General features: G+C 42.7%; 2 protein-coding genes across 2 annotated transcripts in view; both read left to right on the top strand.

The window, feature by feature from the left end:
* Positions 1–22285, top strand: part of LOC135197474 (mitogen-activated protein kinase kinase kinase 15-like) — a 259241-nt gene that overhangs the window by 47932 nt on the left and 189024 nt on the right.
* Positions 12148–22285, top strand: part of LOC135197632 (mitogen-activated protein kinase kinase kinase 15-like) — a 32426-nt gene continuing 22288 nt past the window's right edge. Inside the window, exons 1-3 of the mRNA XM_064224651.1 lie at positions 12148–12154; positions 16988–17156; positions 17433–17542. Coding sequence (XP_064080721.1) covers positions 16995–17156; positions 17433–17542 — 272 coding nt within the window. The 5' untranslated portion in view covers positions 12148–12154; positions 16988–16994. The remainder of the gene's footprint in view (positions 12155–16987; positions 17157–17432; positions 17543–22285) is intronic.

The following is a 22285-nucleotide window of genomic DNA, read 5'->3' as shown; positions in this document are numbered from 1 at the left end:
TGGAATGTTTACTATGAAAATCTGTAGATAGGGAAGCAATTATTCAGAGGGTTGTAGAAATCCATGGAAATCATGAAAAAAGGACAGGTGAAGACCTAGACTCAATGGGAGTTCTCACAAAAAGTGCACAGGATGGAGAGTGTACAGAGAACTAATTTCACATCTAACCCAATTAGTGGAAATACAGAACAGTTTATAATGATGATTTTGGTTAAGTTGATTTGTTTCATAACCAGAAATTTAAAGATCATTGCTCTGAACCCAATTGAAATTATGGAAGATGGTCCACCTGTGCCTGCAACTAAAAACCTTCCAGAGTTGAGAATACCATGCATTTAAGATACATACCTACTAATGTTCTGTATCCTCATATGTTGTTGGATCCATAATAGCCAGTTCTTCCTACACATCCCTACTGTGCTTGCATTGTTGGATACTAGTATTTATATTTAATGAATCAGAATACTACGTAATTTGTTGTTTTGAGAAAGAGTTTTTTTTTATATAAGTAACTTACCAAAGTAATTACATAGCTGTAAGTTTCTACTTTACAGCAACTTAAAATTTTGAAATTTGCAATAGCGCTCTTTTGTTTTGTGTGTAGGTAACTAGTCCCACCCACTTTTGGGAGTGAATACTAGGTACAACACAGCTGAAGAGCTCCATTTGTTTCTGCCGGTCAATGACGTTACATGGTTGCTGAGCAGCTCTTAGAATTTTGGTTGTGTCTTTTGCTGGTTTGGTGACGTATTCAGTTGTTTTGGTAGCACTAATTATATTAGCTTAGCTTTTATTATTACTGATTGTGACTTTTTGATTTGCATTATGTCAGATTCTAGTTTACCCAGTACGTATTAGATTTTGCAGACTGATTTCTGCTAAATATGACACTCACACTGTATGTTGCATATGTAGAGGGCAAGTTTGCTCTTTGACTCTTTCTTGTGACGAGTGTTGACTGGGGCAAGAGAAAATGGGAGGTGTTAAAAGCTCATTTAGCTAAGCTCCAATGTGACAGGAATAGGAAAGCGGCTGCTAGAGCCGAGTCTAGGGTCTCTACTTAGGTGAGTTCAGCTAAGAATGATAATGTTAATATTCCTGTACCTTCTATTCATTTGACTGCTTTTTCACCTATTTCAAGCCCTCCAACTTTCTCTTCTACTCAGATTCCTGACTCCCTTTCTTTTGAACCGAGTGTCACTGCCAGTCTGAAAGTGCAGATAGACCAAAAGTTTGGTTGTTTCCTACAAGATATACAACCCTCAGTCATTTACATTAGGAATTACCTTCAGCGTAGGCTGGAATATGGCCGTTAAATTCTTGAACATGGTGATTAGGCAGTAACTACCATCTGGTAGGAAGGTAAGCTTGCCTGCCCAGATGTAAACACTCCACTGCTTTCGGCCATCTTCCAATGAAGATGTATGTGTTTACGTCTGGGCAGGTGGGCCTACCCGATTACCAGACAGTAGTTACTGCCTAACCCCCTTATTCAAGAATTTCATGGCCATATTCCAGCCTACACTGAAAGTATGTAATTCCTAATGTAAAGGACCTCAGGTTTGTATAGTTAAGAAAAATACAATTTACTTTTTAAAAATTTTGATCTGTTAGTGAACAGCATTGACCAAATTGGGACTGCAGTGAAAATCCTTATGAACAAAGTGAATAGTTTTAGTGCAAGTGCAGTGAGGAGGTAGCTATCCATCCCACCAATGCTCCTAGACCAAGATTCCTGCTAAACTCTCCTCCCCCTAGGAGGAAGCTAATTGGCACTCCAAGGGAGGTCAGTGGGTTTTGCTCACAGGTAGTTGCCCTTTCACTGAGTCTGTTGAACACCCAGGACTCGTTGGACGATCATTGAAAACGCCAGTTTCCAAGTGTCCAGCGCCCAAACTTCTAGTGTCCGAGCGCCTGTTGGCCAAATGCCACCCAGTGTATGAGTATTCTGTATCAGAGCGAGCAGTGTTCTAATGCCCAATATCCGAGCGTTCAGCATTCAAGGATCCAGCTTCTGCTAAATGCGCTTTGTTAGAGACTTCTGTGTTCAGGTGTCCAGTGCCCACACACCTGGAGTCCTAAGGCTTACCGGTGTTGATGCATGCTTCCACTCATTTGGCACTAGAAGAGAAGCGTCCATTGCCACATTCCAAGTTTCATTTACCCCCTCAGTAGGGACAGATGGATTTAGGTTTTCCAGTAGTAGAGGATCCGTCATTTACACTTATCCAATGATGGCTCGATAGTATTTTGAGCCGCTTATGGACAGAGCACAAATGAATTGAGCTCTTCAACTGTGTTGTACCTATTCATTCCCGAAAGTTGGCGGGACTACATAGGTACCAACACCAAAAACAAAAGAGAGCTATTGCAAATCTCTAAATTTTAAGCTTTCGTAAAGTAGCAGCTTACAGCAATGTAATTACTTGGTAAATATGTATGTACTATATACCAAAATATTATTATAGAAATATAATTTTGTTCATTATTGCAGTCTTTTCCTTTTGTACTGATTTTTTTCTTTTGTGACTTTATTCCTTTTTTATTTTTTCATATATAAATTGTAAATTCGTTCCTACAGATACCCACGATGACAGATAGTTTAGGCAGCAAGAGTGACCATTCTGGTCAGTCGGTCATTTTAGCAGGCGTTCGTGCTCGAATGGATGTTGTCTGTGTGTTAGATCTAAGTCACACTGAACGCCAATATCAACGAAGAAAAGCATGGGATGAAGTCAAAGCCAGCTGCCTAGCTGTCAATGCCAATTGCTTCCATATCCAGTGAGAAAATCAACTTTCAGGTTTCATCAACTAAATAGTGGCATACTCTGTCTTTAGAAATGCCTTTCCTCTTGACTGCTTGTATACTATGTCAAAGAGTCAACTGGTGTGATCAGATAATCTTTCTGCATAATTTTAGATGTACAGTTTTGTTTTAATCTGGATTCATCATTTTACTTTCCTTAATCCATGCAATAGAATTTATATACTATTAACTAGGCATCTCTAATGTGTTTGCCAAAGTTTACATATTGTGTACTCTATTTGTGACTATTAATTATACATGAATAATTTTTTGGTTAAGTTCCATATCACTGGTTTAATAACTCTTGAAATGATGAATAGAAACTGTTGTTGTTATATTAGTGCTGTAATATCAGGAGGACCAGTGTGTCAAATTCGTAGAGTAATGGGGCTCTACTAAAGGATTTACTTTTTGATTGAGAGGTGAATATGAAAGCAAGGTAAACTTGAAGAAGTAATGCTGAATAGCAAGAGACCTAAGGAAATAGGAGTAGGGAAAGTAAAAGGCAGAAAGCACTGCAGCTATGGCTCAGGAAAAAACCTAGCAAAGAACCATTAGCAACATCTACAGTGTACCATGCAAAGCACAGTGTAAGTGGCACTCCTACTTTAGAAGTACCAGTGCTTGATCTGGCTCCACTTGCTATATGAGAGATAGCTACTACTCAGGTAGTCTACGTAAGTGCAGTTCAGGTGTTTACATAATAGAATCAACCTGTTCCTAAAGTTTCTTGTCATTCATTTTCTTCTATTCAGAATAGTTTATAACTGACAGTTACTTATAATTATAGAAGCAAATTGAGAATTTTTCTTATCTTGATTCGAAGACATTGTAATACTGTACAAGGTAGCCTGTAAAATACCGCATTAAAGAGTAAGTACATATGTACCGTAATCTAGTTAATGATGAAACCTTATAGCAGTGAGGTTGAATTTTTTTCTTTTATAAAGAATATGGTAGTAAATATTTGAAGTTTAATGACATGGAGAGATATGAAAATATGTACCTGAATCATAACTGTCAGAGTTAGTGAAAAACAAAAACTAACTTTGCTTCTTATAGTAATGCATTGTTGTGTCTATATCCTTTGTACTGCTTTTTTTGTAAAAAATTAGCCTGTGCATTTGATGTTCAACTACTGAAAATTGTATGTTGTTATCTGTACTGTGCCTATTTTACTTACTGTAAATAATGACATTGTGTTATGCTAGATTGTGAATAACATTTTGTTCATGAAACTTACCTGTCAGATATATATATAGCTGTATTTTCTGAAGTCCGACAGAAATTCAAAAAACTTCCGGCACACACAGTGGTCGGCCAGGTGGGTTAGTACCCATTCCCGCCGCTGGGAGCGGGGTGGGTATCAGGAACCAGTCCCATTTTCTATTCATAATTTTCTGTCGCCGGTGCTGGAAACACCTGTTTTCAGTACCTCCGTCCGTCTTAGATTTTGAAACTTCATGGCCGCTAAATATCCTAATTGTCTTTTGATTTATTGACTTGGATTTGTGGCTAGGCATAACGCTATCTTAAATTGTTTTGAATAATGATTCATTTTTGTATATCTGAATCTAGTTAGGCTAGTTTCAGAGGGTGTTGTCTGCTAAGATAGGGTGTGGCTACCGAAAGCTTCGGTAGTTCCGCACTCGATATGCCACGAGGGCTATGTGTCTTGCTTCTTTGTTGAGATTTGTCATGTAAGGAGTGTGAGACTTTGTCTAATTCCATAAGGAAGACGTATGATTCATATGTATGCAATTAATCAGTAAACAAAGTCAGGGTAGGCTAACCTACCTGTAGACTATTTTGCCTAACCCTGTAGTATGGCCTACGGGCTATAAATATGTCTCGTGAGGTAATGCCCTTTACGTTATAGATTCCATCTGTATCTTGGAATCTAAGGTGCTCGCTCTCCTATCATTGTGGTGAAAAGTGCTACTTCTGTAGTTGTTACTCCTAACCCTGTAATGTTGCCTTCGGGCCCTAAAAACAAACGTTTCTGTAGAGGGTATTGACCTTTCTCTGATACTCTATCGATTCGTAACTTAGAATCGAAAGTGCTGGCTTTGGAGCAAAAGTGAAGTGGCTAAGTGCAGTGACAGTGCCCCTTGTGTAGTGGAGGGTGCGTCAGATCGGCCTTATTTCGCCTCTAGGCCGGGACCTCTGCTTGACTCCCAGGAACAGGGAGAGAGCATGTCGAAAGCCGAAGGAGGGTTACGAGGAACTCCCACCGATCTGATGTGCCTTCGCAGACCTGAAGTTACTCCCAGGCTGCCAAAGTGCGTGCACGAATCCTGAAGGATTGCTTCTCGTCCTCCGAAGCGTCCTCCCTGCGCAGGGTTTGGAGCTTTCGGAAGGACTCGCGCCCTCTAAATAGAAGCTTTATAGAAAGAGGACGTTTCACGTCCTCTCTCTCTCTCTCGTCATGCGTTGCAGTGAGAAGTAAGAAGGCGAACGTCGCCTGAACTCGTGTACGTCTTTCCACCGAGAAAAGGGAAAGCAAGTCATATTAGCAGGACGCTTTTTGAGCGCGGACGTCCTAGCTTTGTTGCTGTGAGAATAAGAAGGCGTTCCCTCGCCCCGCGTATTCTCACACGATCAACCCTTCACCTGAGACTGCTTCGTGCAGTCGGTTTTCTCTCCGAGATGTCTAATGCTCTTCCTGAAGGCAGTTTCGCTTGCATTGACGCTGTCAGGAGCGTGACACTTTTCTGCACGCTTTTTTTTTGACGCTCGGCTTGGACGGGACTTCGGATGGACGCCAGGCGCGCTTACCGCGGGTCACCGCCAAGCGCGCACCAGTAGACGCCGACTCCCGAGGCCGAGCGCACGCCAGTGGATACCGAGCGCGAGCGGCGCGCCAGAGACGTGCTGCTGCTCGCCAGTGGACGCCGAGCGGGCGCGCCGAGAGTGCTCGCTGCTCGCCAATGGACAAACAGCTGCTCGCTGCTAGTCAGTGGACGCCGAGCGCGCACGCCAGGTGTGTCGCCTGGCTGAACGTTTCTGTTGAAGTCTTCAAGCTGATTTGGGCCTAAAGATTTTTTACCTAACTTCGGTGATCCCTTCTACTCGCCTGCGAAGAATGTGAAGTAAGCAGTGCTTCGGAGGAAGCTTAAAGGGAAAAAGGCAACTTCGTTTTCGAAACCCAGCAGACCACGGGTTTCGTGATTTATAGAGGTCTTTGTCAGTAATATTGCTTTTCGTAAAGTCCAGGATTGGATGGAGTTATGGAAAGCTCAAGGAAAGATCTCTTTTGCTCTACCGCAGTCAAGACTTTGCGGTAAGGCAGCTATGGTTATGTAAAAGCTCGACGTCCTGCACGTCAGGACTCTCGGCAACGTTCAGTAGGATTCTTGCAAAGGCACTCATCAAAAGGAGGAAAGCTCAAGAAAGACACTTCCTTTGCCATACTGCCAATAAATTTTGATACGGGAGAGGAAGCTGGTTGGAGAGTTTCTTCCTCTTCCCAGGATAATTTGCAAGCTTTTTAGCCCATCTGAAAGGGCTTTTCAGATGATAGATTTTGTTAGTTCCTAGTCGGGACTTACGCTGCCGAATTGAACATCGTCGTTCTAACTGTCGTAAGAAGCGTCTCTTAACAGGATTCTTGCCCCTTCCCTCGTTTGAGATGGGAATCGAAAATAAAATGCTCGACTTCCTGGATTACGTTTTGTCAATTCATTGATTTCCCCATTGACAATATTCTATCGTTTTGTCAAGTAAGTGGGTATCCCCTCATTGACAAATTATCTCTTTGTCCCGTAAATGGGTAGTTCTCATTGACAAACTCTCATTAACTTTATATTGCGTAAGCGGATAAGCTCTTATTGACAAGATTCGGAAGAGCTCTTCATTCATCATTCGCAGACTCGTACAAGAAATAGGAACTTTGTAGACTACGTCAATGAACGCTTATGTCCAATAACATAAGAAGCTTGAGCTGTCCGCTTCAATTCTCTTGAGTTTTGTTTATGACAAACTTGCCTGTCAGATATGTATGTAGCTGTATTTCCGAATTCAGCTATAGTATATAGTCTGCAGGTAAGTATGAAAAAAAAAAAAAAAAAAACTTTATTGCAAATATAATATCATATTTTGCCTTGCGTTATTTTACTACTGGTTGGCTCAAGTCATATCGCTTGCTGTAGTTACCTCTTCGGATGGCAACCGAGAGGTCTATTGTCTATTAATTTAAGGACATTTAATCGTTACTCCCTGCAGCCTTCCAGGAGTTTTTCCGATTTATCTTTTACCGTTGTATGGTAGTGTTATGACGACACAAACGCATCTATATATTTAGCGTTTTCTGTTTCGCTTAAATATACCAGCTTGAGAGTCTCTTTATGCTAAAAATTACGGACCTATTTCTTCGTAGAAATAGGGTAGCTGGCACCCAGGCATAAAGTTAAGAGACGACGATCGTAAGCTGCTGCTGTCACTGTCCTCTCCGCCAGTCCAAACGGCAGGCAGTACCAGACTCGTCGTGTCATTGCGCTGTAGGTACGTCTCTCTTCCTGCGGGATTGGATGACTAACCGATCCTCTGTGCTGGCAGGTTAGTCGTCTCTCTCTCCTGCGGGATTGACTGACTAACCGTATCTCTGTCTGGCAGTTACGTCTCTCTCTCTCCTGCGGGATTGACTGACTAACTGTATCTCTGCCCTACAATCACGGACTTTAGCCTTAGATTGAGGGGATTTCTTACATGAATGAATAAACATTGCATTCTTTTGCCTTACTATGTTCTCAGAGATATCTCTTACTCCTTTCGGTGCTCGTTACCGCACGTATAGGACTACGAGTCTACCGCAACATTTCACTATATATTGCTCTCCTGCTTAGGCAAAGCGCAGCCTTTTTAGGGAAGTAACATACTGTGTGAGGGAATGGATGAGCTTGCTGGGGACCATTTCTTCCTAAAGAAGTTTGTTTCCCTGAATAGACTGCAATTCAGACCTCTACAGTTTTTACCTACCGGAAACTGAAATTTTATTAAAGATCTAGGAATGATTCTTTGGAACATCTCTCGGTGCGTTAAGTATCACTTGAGGTGATAGAAAGAAGGTGCCGGACATCTGGAGAGGGTTTCAGATGTCCTGGATCATAATCTGAAAGAAGTGGAAGCAATTCTGTCGTCCCTCCAGTCCTGGAAAACGAGTTTTTGGAACCAGTGGTCCATATCAACTCTGATCTTCCAGCTCTCTCATATCTTAGGAAGTATCTTCTCTCGGTCCCTGTTCGGGTTTACGAGAAAGAGCCTATTATAACAACAGACGTAGAATGTAACGATCCTCTAGAGGTTCGTTACAGGATTGCAAAAGTCCGTACGAATCGTCTCGATCGACGGCAGCAACTACTGACTTCCGAGTGGAATCTTTCTTTAGAAGTATGTTGAGAGTTATGGAGACTTTAGGGACGTCCTTTCATACATCTCTTCGCTATGATATTGAACAGGGATGGATGTTTAGTCTCTTTTCCCCTTTTTCAAACGCTTTAGGAAATGTAATAAAGATGATTTATACCATCACAGGGAGCGACAATGACGCTAATCGCCCCATGTTGGGCCTCCATTCAAGATCCTAGATTCACAGAGGTCACGTCCTTCCAAGGAACCTTTTCCGAGGAGAGTCGGTCTACTTTATCATGAAAGGTACCTATAACCTCTCCGCTCTGAGTCCTGACTACGTTCAGACTATCGAGATGTGTGACAGCATAAGATTGCCGTCTTCCCTTTCCGTTTGAAGAATGGGATAAGCTGGCAGTCACAACTATTAAAGATACGCAAATATGTTGTTGACGGCCTTTTGGCTCAGAGATTTGCTTCTGTCAAACAACAAAGCCCTTCACGATCTTTGAGTTCTGTGGAATCTCGAAACTCGCTCACCATCTACTTTTTGTCTCACCTGTTTTCTCGAGTCAGACACTCGTGCGAGATCAGGAGACACATAGTAGCCCTGAGTTTCTTGTTGACGAAGTCGGTTTGCGTTTACACACCCCCGATGATCGTTTAACATGAGACCAGGTTGGACTGTCAGGCATTCGTCCTTCGGGACTGAATCGCCTTTTTTGCTCCTCGCTCCTTTCTCCTGGCACAGAAGCTTGAGTCAGAGTGGCTCAGGAGTTGATTCGCTAACGACGTTGGGTTGCGTCATACCCCAAGGTTTGCTTAGCTTGAATCGCCCAGGCAGTCCAGACACTCATCCTTCAGCGAAGAATAGTGCCTTATGGTCTTCAGGGGTACAGCCTTGCTGTCCTTGATGCGTCTGACTGGTCAACTGGTCGGTCACCTGACTTTAGTACAGACTGACTGACTGTGCATGTCCAGATCGAAGCTTTCAATATGGAACTTAGACATAGTCTGAAGTTCTTGATGTCAAAGCATTCGAACATCTCCTACCTGTTAACTTCTTGCACGTGATCAGGAAGGCCCTTTTCTAACCACCCTAGATACGAACAGAGGGGTTAGTGAGGTTTTCAGCCATCGTCAGAAGTTTTGGCATTAGAGAACACAAGGCGGTGCGTTCTCTAAGCCTTCCGTTGTGGCCTAAGAATGGAAACCCGTCTTGTTCTTGGGCCAGGAGCTTGGAATCAAGGATGGCACAACGTTATTGGGCAGGAGCCAGAGAGAGTCCTGTGCCCTGTCAGGTGTCTCAAGTTTTTATCTACATAAAACTCAAGAAAGTCGAAGTCGTACGGACAATCTGCAGTGTTCCGAAAAGACCAGACTTGCCCATATCGAAGAACACCCTGGCTTTATTGTTAAGGAGTTTCTTTCAAAAAAGCTCCTTCATTGTGTTGGCACAAAGATTTGAAATCTTTTGATTTGAATGCTCACGAGGTGAGGGGCGCGGCCTCGGAAGCATTTCAACAGACATGGGCACTCAGCAACATCCTGAGTACCATGTTTTAGCGAAGCAACTCTGTGTTCAATTCACACTCCCTGCGAGATGTGAAGATGGCATATGAGATCTGCTGCTCGCTAGGGCCATACTGTCTGCAGACACAATCTTGGGGGCAAGTAGTACCACTCATCCTATCTGTAGAAAAATGGTTTAGGAAGAGCTCTTAATTTAGTAGTTGAGTCGCCGACAACGGTGACTTCTTAACTCTTAAGCCTTAGTTAACACACCTTAACTTTGGCTAGGTTGGTCAGGTGGTGATATATATATATATATTTATTTTACTTCTTAGCCCTCATGGTATGGTCAATAATGGTCTAGTCACGGTCGTGGTCTCGCCCCTGTTGACAGATCATCTGGAGTGCACCAGCTATATAGGTCTCTACCGTCGCTGGCAACTCTAGTAGCACAAGCAGACTTACGTGGCAATAACCACGAAGCCAGCAATGCTAACAGGTGGAACCAAGATGTAAATCATCTGCATGCATTTGTTTCCCAAAATCCTTTCTATTCTCCCCGCTTCCCACCGTCCAACGGTGGGATTCAGCTATATATATATCTGACAGGTAAGTTTCATGAACAAAATGATATTGTTATGGATACAATAAAGTTTGTTCATACTTACCTGGCAGATTATATATAATTAAGTACCCACCCACCTCCCCTCAGGGGACAGTGGAAATAAAAAATTATGAATAGAAAATGGGACTGGTTCCTGATACCCGCCTCCCAGCGGCGGGAATGGGTACTAACCACCTGGCCGACCACTGTGTGTGCCGGAAGTTTTTGAATTTCTGTCGGACTTCAGAAAATACAGCTATATATATATCTGCCAGGTAAGTATGAACAAACTTTATTGTATCATAACAATATCATTTTTTTTATGTAAGTTTCTTTGGTCTAGGTCTCATATATTAATATAAGTGAAAGTATGAGACGTCTTTTTATCCTTCTACAGTTTGAAAAGCTGGACTTTGGGGAAACAAATGTTCTCGACCAGTTTTACAATGCTGATGTTGCTATTGTTGACCTTTCCATCGTTCTTCAGCAGCGCACTCTCTTTTATCACATGGGTGTTCGGGAGAGCTTTAACGTGAGAGAGAATATCCTCCTTTACAAAGATTATGATTCAGAAGTCACAATGCCTTTAAAGGTAACTATGAACGTGTTTCATCTGTTTTTGTTTCATATGCAAATTGTTATTACAGTCGATCCCCGCTATTCACAGACTGGATTCGCAGACTCACGTATTCGTGGAGCGGACTCACGTATTCGCGGATTTCTCTATGTACCTTATATAGTACCCATTATTCACAGGAAAAGCACATATATCATGATTAAATGCACTTTTTGTAATAAAACGATTAAAAAAACCAGGTACTATAAACATTTTTAGTGGGTTTTTCTTGAGTTAGAACTAACAAAATAGGCAGTTTTAAGGTTTTTTATAAGGGTTCTAAGTATTTGCGGATTCTAGCTCTTCATGGGGGTTCTGGTATGCATCCCCCACGAATATGGGGTGTCCACTGTAATTCCAACATTTGATGAATGCAGAAATAGAATCTAGACTTTTTTTTTTTTTTTTTTCTTTTAATTGTTGTTCACTTACTATTCCTATACATCCATTTGGGATCATTTACATAATAGCTTATGCAAAGATAACCTGCCATTCTTCAGAAAATTATGATAAGATCAAGCTGGTTCTAAGCCATCATGGTTCTTCACTGGTGAATGTATTGTGGTAGGGATTATTTGTATGATGGCTGTGTTGAGGACTGTGATAGGATTTTGGGTTTGTTCATTCAACATCTGTAACTGAAGAACTTGGTTTCCAAACTGTGTGAATTTTCTGTTAAATATTCCATTGTTATTATTCAACTAACTTTCTTGCACAGAATTTGGTTTTCACTGATGATCATATTTTTGGTGAAAGTAGGTGCCTTAATTTTGTATGTGTTTAACATTTGCAAAAATTTTTTTTTTAATTTTGTAATACAATATGTACAGTAGTAATTGTCTAGTGTGTCATGTTGATAAAGTTCTGGAATTGTTTGTGTAAGAAATTTTTAGGGTGGCCATAAGATATTTTACCTCTTAGAACAACTACCACTGCTCTTCCTTAACTCTGTGTTTTCTGTAATTAGGTATTCCTATGTGAAGTACAGATATATATGTCACTTATAAACTAACAAATAAGAAGCAGTTTTTCAAAGAGAATGAGTTTATATTGCCCTTTTTTTTTTCATGTTTAATTGATTTTGTATTTAATTTTCAGCTTTCGTGTGGTAACTATGTTTTTATATCTTATCGTACTTTTGACTCTGGTCAATGCGTAATGACTGAACCAAGTATGAGGATTGGCAATGAAGATAGTACCTCACGACTCAAAAATACTACTTTCTGCTAAACTTCGTAGACAGCTACAGGATGTAGAAAATTCAGTCAAAGTAAGTTTACAGATCATGTTGAAAATAAATGTGATACATTTGGTTAATGTTTTAACTTAAGGTTTACTTTTTCATTTTGTACATTGGATGCACTCATGAATTTGCTCCATAGGAGGTACTGCATTATTGTGTCGTTTATAGTACAGGAGAATCCCCGGACCTTGATGCTAATCTGTTCCAGAATAAGCATCAAGATGCGATTCAGTCGAGATCTAAATAAATTTTTTACCATAAGAAATAACTGCAAATGGATTAATCCATTCTTGACCACCAGTTATTACCCTAACCCTTGCCTTTTTATACAAAACATTACACTTAAATTACATTAAAGAACTTCAGAGGTGAATAACATCATATTAGACGTCCTTTTTTTTTTTTTTTTTTAGATATGTACGTACTGTATAAAAAAAAAAATGGCTTACGTTCAATGTGGCCATATTACCGATGGTGACCGATCCCTATGTGCTAGGCTAGGTATAGTATGTTATACTGTGCTGGGCAGGCACAAAACTTGTTGCTAATTATAGAGCATTGAGAAACAAGACTAATTATTGAAGTAATTGATGAATATTAAAAATAAGATGCTAAATTAGTCACACAAATGCCTCTTTCATACTCTTCAGTAACATCCTCCTTAAGTTCAGTTGTGATTCTTACCATTTTCCTCTTCTGCTTGTCTGCAATGGCTGTCTTGGGACCCATGATTGAATCAAAATACAGTTCAGAAAGCCACAAAACCTAAGGAAATATTCTTGTACAAGCATGTACTTGCTTTAAACAATAGCAGCAGAGTGAGCTGTCTTTAAACATCACCAACTAGCAGCGATTGATGGAAACACTTGTTTACAAAAATCATATGGTTCATTGGGTTGGATTCTGGTTTTTTGTTTAAGCTGTGATGCAAAATTTACTCTAAATTTTGGCGTCAAAATCCGATTATGTTGAGTTCTAATACAGTCGAGGACTGGGGTTCTATACTCTACTGATTAGTTTTTATAGCACTTTTTCTTCAATTAGGGGTGAAAGTTACAGCAAGACAATGTTGAAGTTGATTAGCTAGCAGGGTGTAATTCAATTTGAAGCAATTTAGTTACTAGCTGCCAATCCTCATTAAATACCCAACCTTAGATTTTATTCTTTTTCCCTTTCTAACTATTATATTGTGTGATTCATTGTGCTTAGGTGTTTAAGTTACTGAAGATTACGAAGTACTGAGTACTATACAATATTTTGTTTTTGTTCCTCCTGAAATGCAAACCATTGCTGCTTATGTGAGAATATCTTTCAGCATGATTTGGAGTTGGTCATTCGAATTGTTTTTAAAAAAGGTTGTTAGCTGGTGGTAGGGGGGGTTTGTATTTGAATGGGGAATCTCTCTACTTGCTTGACATCAATGAACACTTTTTCTTTGGTTGTCACCTATTGTAGGTAGTATAGTACTTTTTTCTCTGTTGTTGAGCCTGAGTATTTTTCTGTGTTGGTGCTTGTTTTTTTCTGTCGTGGAGAAAAAAACAAATAGTAAAAAGTTATTGCGACAGGTGGAAGTGCTTGTGTGGGTGCTTTCTTATTCCATATGGGTAATGGTTTTTCACACAAGTATTTTATGCTTCTTCCTTATCAAGGGGTGCATCAGTTGGTCACCCTCTCAGTGGTAGGAGTTCAGTAGGACGAAGAGGAAAGGAAGCACTTGTCAGTCTCCTTGGGATAGGTTACAGTACTCCCTTGGTGACTCCTGACCCTTTCAATTCTTTTCTTTCTTTCCCAACTATTCCTTTCCTCTACCTTCCTCAAAGGTTTGTCTCTTTCTGTCGGGAGGGGATGTTTGTTGCGAGCCATGTGTCTCCTCAGACAATGAGTCTGCTACCCAGGTCCTGCTCTCCATTTGTGTACCCTGCTTTCCCTTGACTATTTTGAGGTCCCTGATTCGATCATTGCCTTCAGTCAAGCATCTGCAGAGAATGGGACTTACTGAACATCCCTGGGAGTCCCTCTTTTGCTGCTGCGTCTATCACTAAGGAGATTGACCTCCATGGGATGGTAGGAATTACAGTAGGCGGTGCCCCTGTCCCTGCAGCTACAGCATTAATGACTCTTTATGCATTGATTAGTCTGTATGTTTGAGGAGAGCAAGACCCAAGCTAGGAAAGCGGAAAAATTGCAAGAAAAAAAACCTTTAACAAGAATCCATGTAGGGCTTTGAGTTAGCACTCTTCTCAGTCTGACAAGGGCAGTAGTCTTGTAGTCCTGTGTGGTTGATGGCTGGGCTGGCCTGGGTCTCACTAATCAGTGCCCAGTATCCTGTTTCAAACTGTTCCACCAAAACGTTAGGTTGAGCCAGCACTGTGCTTGCTGGTTTGGCCCAGGTGGTATGGATTGTACTACCTTAGTCACAGGTTCAACCTAGTGACAGGTGTCCCTCGTGGTACAAGTCCCCAGCATTGGGATAACCTGATGCTAATCTAACCATGCTGCTTTCAAGTTCAGCTCGTGGTTCGCCCACCAGCCCCAGGGTTATGTTTGTACATAGGCAATGTGTGTGCCTGTTCACTTCTAACCTCTACTAATTTGGCATTACCACTCATGTATACAACCTGATCAACTCCCTCTGAATTTTTTTCTGATTACTGGTGTTCCTTGGCTTGCCTGTACCTTTGGTACTAATTGGACAAGAAAGTCTTAGGAATAGGCACAAAAGAAGATTTGTCTCCCATTTGTAGTAGAGCCATCTTTACCCCTCATTCTGTGTGTGTATGGTCTTTGAACCATAGATACACTTGAGACATGTAGCGAACTGCTTCCACTGTGCATGGCATTTCCCTTTACCATTTGTTAACACCCCAAGCCTTTCCATAACTTCACAATCAGGAGGAATGCTTAACCTACTCTCGCATTACATTGTGAGTGCCGAGGCTCTTCACCCATACTTCTCTGGGCATGCACACTGGGCTCAAACACACTGGTAGCTCCTCATGGCTCTCATGCCAAGTGATTTTCCCAATCTGCTGGTTCTTTGCAGTATCCCAAAGAGATTTCATGTGGCTGACACTCCCATGATGGGAAAGCGGACCACTTCCTATGAATGTAGATGACTCCTAACAATCAAGCTTCCATTCAGTGGACCCTGGACCTCATCCACCTTAAATTGTACCAAGCTTCCTGGCAATCACTATGGTGAAAGACTGGCTGCCTGGAACAGGCCTACAAACTATGGTTTATAGATTTCAGGATTGTGGCTGAGCTGTCTATACCAGTTAGAAGCTTTAATCAGTCTTACTCCTTTTGGGTTTCCATTTCCAGGGAAGGACTTGACTCTTGCCTTCCGTAGCATGTCAGTTTCAGGGAATCTTAGAGATATGCTTTGGACTGTTGTTCCTCAGTGAAGTGTATTGATGAGTATCACAACTTTCTTGTCTGGTATTTGGAGTTTGTATTGCTTTAATGATTGTCAGTTCCTGGGATTTTGACAAAACTCAGGAATGAACAGTATGGTTACAGACAGGAGCTTTTATTTTCTCTCACCAGGATCTTTTGGTGGTTCTGATGAGAGACTCGTATGCCTAGTGTGATCCATGAGTACCTACTGAGTAGGAACAAGCCCCTTGCATCAAGGGTGTCTGTGTCTCTCGCTAATACTGGCAAACCTTGCCCTCTTTCAGTCTTCGTGACGTATCAGATGAACGTATGATGCTTCTGACAGTGGTCGGTCACACTGCTTAGGTGAAAATGCACAAAGTCAGGGACAATGAGGGAAGATGTATGGAGCATCAGACCACCTTTACCTTATTCTATTCAAGTAATGGACATCGCCACAGGTTTCAACAAACCCCTTTCTCTGGGACATTACAAACTCCTTTCCTCTGGGACATATAGTGGCTGAAGTGCTTGGAGAGCAGCATAATGCTGTGGATGAGTGTTTAGAGTGACTAGTTTCTCATTCATTCACCCCTTCTAAAACCACCCCACCACTCCCTGCCTGTGAAGTAGCAGCTCAGCCCAGAGTATGTGCTCGACCTAGTGTGATGTGGGGGATGGCTACTCAGTTGAGCTACCAGTCTTAGAAGAGGTTTGATGTCTTAAGCTGGGCTCGTGACATATCCATGTTGGTTTCTCAGCATCCAGTCTGTTAATGGAGATCACTCCCCATCGAAGGAGTGAGTCTTTTTCTACATACAAGGTGATGGCTCGTACTTCTGTAGGAACAAATGACAAATTTTTAAAGTTCAGTAATTTGTATTTTTCCCAGGTAAATAAATCAAAGCCTTTTATCTAAGCGCCCACCACAGCAACCCTGTTTTGTCCTTTAGGCTATTCCTTTCACTCTCTGTAATCACCAGTAAACTGCTTATTCAAGAAGTTCAACAACTGCCTTCAACTATCGCTGGATGACCCTTTTATTATACTAGAAAAAATACAAATTTCTTTAAAAATTATTGTACTTAGTTATTTTTCATGTTTTTTTTAAACTCAGAAAGTGAATGTTACAAATGTTTTCTGGGAACATTGTTTTTGTCAGCTTTCACAACCGACTGTCTTAGACCCCACTGGAGTGAGTGAGAAAGCAATGGTTTTATGTGTTGTAGGCCTTAGTTTTCCTTATTTCATCTAGCACACGTCCTTTCATAAAACAAAACAACGCCCAGCACAAATTATGAAATGTGCCACTCAGTGAATGTTAGAATGTCTAGAATGGGCTTATCAAGAACAGCAACACCTACTATGAAACAAATTGTGAAGTATGTTAGCCTGTATTTGCAAGTATAAGGGCTTGTTTTGAGATTGACAATGAATTTTGTAAAGCATTGTCTCAAGTGGAGCAAATCCTTTCTTTTGCAGAGCACACATGAAGGAAAAATTCTTAGCTGATTTACGGAAAGCAAGGGAGGTTTACTCAGGTGACGAACTAAAAAAACAGTTACATAATCTCAGAAGACGTCTCGATGATCCCAACATATTGTCGGGTGATGTTGTCCTAAACATGCTCATATCATTACGAGAAATTCAGGCAAGTTGCTGTCAACATTTTTCTGTGTGTTTGTAATGTTTTGAGAAAGATCTTAATAATTCTGATTTGTCAAGATCCAGGTAATAATTAAATTAACTTTAATACCATTTATGTCTTTGAGCTTTAATATACTGTATGTGAATTTGATTATTTTGTTACATATTTTAAGATAAAAATTTTTTTTGTTTTAAGTAAAAATCAGTTCAGGTTTTTGGTTTTATGTGACCTTTATTTGTTGAAAGAGGCATAATGCATCATGTTTTCTTTAATTTTCAGGATTATGATGCAATGGTCCAGCTTGTTGACGACCTTAAAACTATACCTAACCGCAAGATTTATACCAGTACCCCAGCAATCAGATTTCTGTATGGCTTTGCTCTAAATAGGTAAGATTCATACTTCACCACATTGTGAAGTAGTTTTTATTGGGAAGGATTGTGAAGTAGTTTTTATTGGGAAGGAGGTTTTGTTAACATTAAATTGTAAAGTTTTCGTGAGTAAAAACTTTTTTTAGTGTTTAAGTAGTAGTCATGTATAAGCTTGTTTATTTTCATGTTCAATTTGATTTTGTAGTATGTTATCAGGAGCTTGTATATTAGTGACTATTTGTGTTAGCAAAGGATTATTAGCATTATTATGCACAATGTTAAATTATTTATGTCTTTGTAAAACCATAAACATTTACAGATAGTCATTGAATTAAAACCTATAGAGTATGTATGTACTATATGAATGATTGACTTTAGGACCATTGTGAGACCAATATATGTGGCTATGAATACCGCTAGAAGCGAAGGTGTAGTAGGCTAAATGCAAATCATCATACATACAATCAAACTTACCAAAATTAGGGTTTTCATACAATCAACTTACCTGTCTCAGATATATACTTAGCTAAGACTCCGTCGTCCCCAGACAAAGAAATTCAAATTTCGCGCCACTCGCTTACAGTAGGTCAGGTGATCTACCTGCCTGCCCCTGGGGGTGGCAGGACTAAAAGGACCATTTCCCCCCCCCACACCCGTTTTTCTATCATATTTTCTCTGTCGCCAGTGGTATCAACATTGTTGTTTACCTCCTGGCCTGAAATCTTATTTCAAAGCTATTGATCTTCTTTTCATCAGACTTTTTGGTGACGTACTTGGATCGTTGTTTTGGCATTCGCTACTGTGGACTGGATTTGGACTTGCTTTTTTATTTTTCTGCAGAATGTCTGATTCAAGTGTTAGTGTGAGAATGTGTGTGAATGTAGGCTGCAAGGTGAGGATACCGAAGGCTTCGGTTGATCCTCACACTGTATGTCGTAAATGTAGAGGGTTTGAATGTTCTTTAACTAATACCTGTCATGAATGTGAGAGGTTGAATGCTGAAGAATGGAAGACTAACTTCTTACTTGAAGAAGTTAGAGAGGGATAGAGTTAGACGGGCTGCATCAAAGGGTGTGTGTACAAGGCCTATTGAGCCTTTTATTGAGTCTATCTCTCCTAATGTTAATGTTTTTGATTCTCCCTCTGTATCGGGACCTTCACAGGCTTTGCAATCAGAATCGGCCTCTGAAATCGCCGACCTGAAGGCTACTATTCACAGGATGAGATCCAAAATGGCGGCCTTGCAAGGTAAGGATAGTGACAGTGACTTGTTCAGTGAAGTGAGTGCTTCCAGTGTTGTGGAGGGGGCGTTTGATCGTCTCTGCGACGCTCCCAGGCCTAGACCGCTTCCAAGCTCCCATGCCCAGAGGAGAAGGAAAGTCGAAAGCCTTAAGGAGGTCGTGGAGAATCCCCTACGGTCAGACGTCCCTTCAGCAGGCTCTGTCTCGCAACAGACTGCTCAGGACCGCTTCAGGAAAAGCGTCCTGCGAGAGTATTTCTCTTCTTCTCCCTCTCCTTCACCTAAACGAGGGTGGAAGGACTCGGATCTTTCCAGGCCCCTGAAAAGGCATTGGAAAGAACCTTCTTTTAACTCGAGCCCTGAGCGCTTCTCTGATGAAGCTCCCTCCTCGGTCAAGAAGGCGAAGGTTTGTTTCGACGTCTCCCTGCATGGACGTAGCGGATCGTACTCCTTCGAGGTCTCCCTCTCCTCCCATTGAAGAGGACGCTGGAGAAGCTTCTAAGAGGATCCTACTAGCTGTTCAAGAGCAGCTAGCCTCCTTGGTCGGAGTTCTTGCGAGAGATCCTCCTCGCAAGAAGGGACGTTGCGCTTCTGTTAAGAAGTCTCGTCTTCTTTCCCCTGCCAGGCGCGAGGCGCCTTCCAGGCATGAAGTTTTTCTCTTCCAAACATGTAGAAGAGGATCTTCATTTCAGAACAAGCGCAAGAGAGGCATATGCCAGGCGCGAGGCGCCAGCCAAGCGCGAGTTTACTTCCAAGTGCGAGGCGTCAGCCAGGTGCGAGGCGCCAGTCAGACAAGAAGAGTCTTTCAGGCACGAACAGCCTTCCACGCACAAGCCTACCAGGCGCGAGAGACGCCAGCCAGGGCGTGAGGATTTAACCAGGCGCGAGGAGTTGAGCCAGACGCGAGGCGCCAGGCAGGAGCGAGGAGCCAGCCAGGCGCGAGCCAGCCAGGCGCGAGGAGCAGCCAGGCGCGAGGCGCCAGCAGGCGTGAGGCGCCAGCCAGGCGTGAGCGCCAGCCAGGCGTGAGACGCCAACCGGCGCGAGGCGTCATCCAGGCGCGAGGCGCCAGCCAGATGCGAGGAGCAGCCAGGCGCGAGGAGCCAGCCAGGCTCGCGCCAAGCGCAAGGCTTCATCCAAGCGTGAAAACCGTCCAAACCAGGCGTGAAGCGCCAACCAGACGTGAGGCGCCAACTTTTGTCAAGAGGGACTCTGTACATTCTCTTAGTCCCTCTCCTATCAGGAGTTTGTCTCTCACAGATAGAAGACTTCCTGATTTTGATGCGGATTCTCCTTTGAACTCCTGTATAGACGAGAATTCAGAAGACGAGGCTCGTGGTAGGGAAGGACTCTCAAGCTACAAAGTCTTAACTCTTAACTCCTGCCGCTCCTCCTTCTCCGCGCTCTCTGTTTTCAAGTGCAAAGGTCCCTAAGTCTTCGTCTTTCCTGAAAATGAGGCCTACCATCTCTATGAAGAAGGCTCTTCAGTCACTTAATGCATGGATGGATACGAAGAAGGAGCTTGTCAGGACGGTCTTCTGCATGCCCCCGGCGAGACTCGCTGGTAGAAGGGGCATTTGGTACCAAACGGGGGAGAATATGGGTCTTTCTCTCCCTTCCTCGGCTGAAGCAGACTTCTCTACTTTAGTTGATGCTTCTAGAAGACATGGACTGAACTCTGCCCGTGTGACTTGGGGCATTTCGGAACTGGATCATCTCCTCAAGGGACACTTCCATGTTTTGGAAGTCTTCAATTTCTTGGATTGGTTCCCTTGGGGTGAGTCTAAGAAGCTCATGACTCAGAGGGTCTCGATCCGGAAGTACTTCTTTGTATATTGTCGTGCATCGACAAGGCAGTACAAGATGGCTCCTTAGAAGTCTCCTCTTTATTTGGAGCGGGACTGCTTAAGAAGAGGATGGTATTCAGTGCTTTCTTGACCAAGGCGGTCTCCACTCTCAAAGAGCAGCACTGATTTACTCTCCCAGTCTGACTTTTTTGTTTCCTTCTCAGTTGGTGAAGGACATTTCTCGATCACTAACTGAGAAGGCGACGCAAGACCTTCTCCTTCAGTCTTCTAGGAAGAAGAGACCTGCTGCTACGGTTGAGAAGAAGGGCGAGTACGTCTCTTCAGCCCTTTCGAGGAGGCCTTCCCTCCAGAGCTCCCTCAAAAAGGAAGGCTCCTGAGAGGAGAGGTAGATCTGCCTTCCGTCCCTTTAAGAAGGGAAAGTGATTCTACGCGCCTCCAAACACCAGTAGGTGCCAGGCTTTTAGGATTTGTGGAGGCCTGGGCACGTATCAACACGGACGCTTCATCAATGTCCGTGATAAGGAAGGGATACCTTATCCCCTTCCAGGGCAGTCCTCCCCTGACTTCAACTCCGCAGGAACTGTCCGCCAGATACAGGGACCCTGTGCTGAGGATACTCTTCGACTAATGGTGGATCAGATGTGGGACAAGAGAGCGATAGAACTAGTGCTGGATCAAAACTCCCCGGGGTTTTACAATCGCCTTTTCCTGGTTGCAAAGGCCTCGGGGGGCTGGAGACCAGTTCTAGACGTCAGCGCTCTGAACAAATTCGTTCAGAAGAAGTTCTCCATGGAAACTTCGGCCTCAGTCCTTTCGGCTATGCGCCAAGGAGGTTGGATGGTTTTCCCTGGATCTCCAGGACGCCTACTTTCACGTCCCGATTCACTCCCTTCGTCGAAGAAGTACCTCCGTTTCATGACGGGGGGAAGGATCTTTCAGTTCAGGGCCTTGTGTTTCAGCCTGTCCACAGCTCTCAGGTCTTCACAAGCCTGATGAAGAATGTGGCGAGGTTTCTTCACCTCAAGGGTGTAAATATCTCTCTGTATCTGGACGACTGGCTCATCAGAGCCAGATCAGAGAGGCAGTGTTTGGAGGACCTTATTTTGACCCTGAACCTGATCAAGTCGTTGGGATTACTCGTAAACCTCGAGAAGTCGCAACTGACCCCCAGACAGAACATAGTCTATCTGGGGATTCAGATGGATTCTCTGGGTTTTCGAGTATTTCCTTCGCAAGAGAGACTCGAAAGGCTTGGAGAAAGTCTCTCTCTTCTTAGGGAAAGAACGGACTTCGGCGGAGGAATGGTTGAGCCTTCTAGGGACCTTTCCTCGCTCGAACAGTTCTTTCCTCTGGAAGACTTCATTTACGTCCGCTTCAATTCTTCCTCAAGAGGTCTTGGAGTTGGAAGACCGGACTTCTATCAGACTTCTTCCCCATTCCAGTGGAGATGAAGCCTCACCTAGAATGGTGGTTGTCCCCGTTGAAGGAGAACAAGGGGATCTCCCTAAAGGTTCAGAACCCAAGCTTAGTGTTATACTCCGACGTGTCGGAGAAGGGTTGGGGAGCAACATTAGGTACGAGAGAGGTGTCAGGCACCTGGGAAGCAGCACAGGTGTCCTGGCACATAAACTGCAAAGAACTCTTTGCCGTACACCTGGCACTGAAGAACCTAGAACCTTTTGTGTCAAACAAAGTAGTTCAAGTAAATGTGGACAA

Source organism: Macrobrachium nipponense, chromosome 21, assembly GCF_015104395.2.
Source record: "Macrobrachium nipponense isolate FS-2020 chromosome 21, ASM1510439v2, whole genome shotgun sequence".
In the NCBI taxonomy this organism is placed as follows: domain Eukaryota; kingdom Metazoa; phylum Arthropoda; class Malacostraca; order Decapoda; family Palaemonidae; genus Macrobrachium; species Macrobrachium nipponense.
The sequence above is the reverse complement of the archived record's forward strand: the minus strand, read 5'-3'. Positions and strand labels throughout refer to the sequence as shown.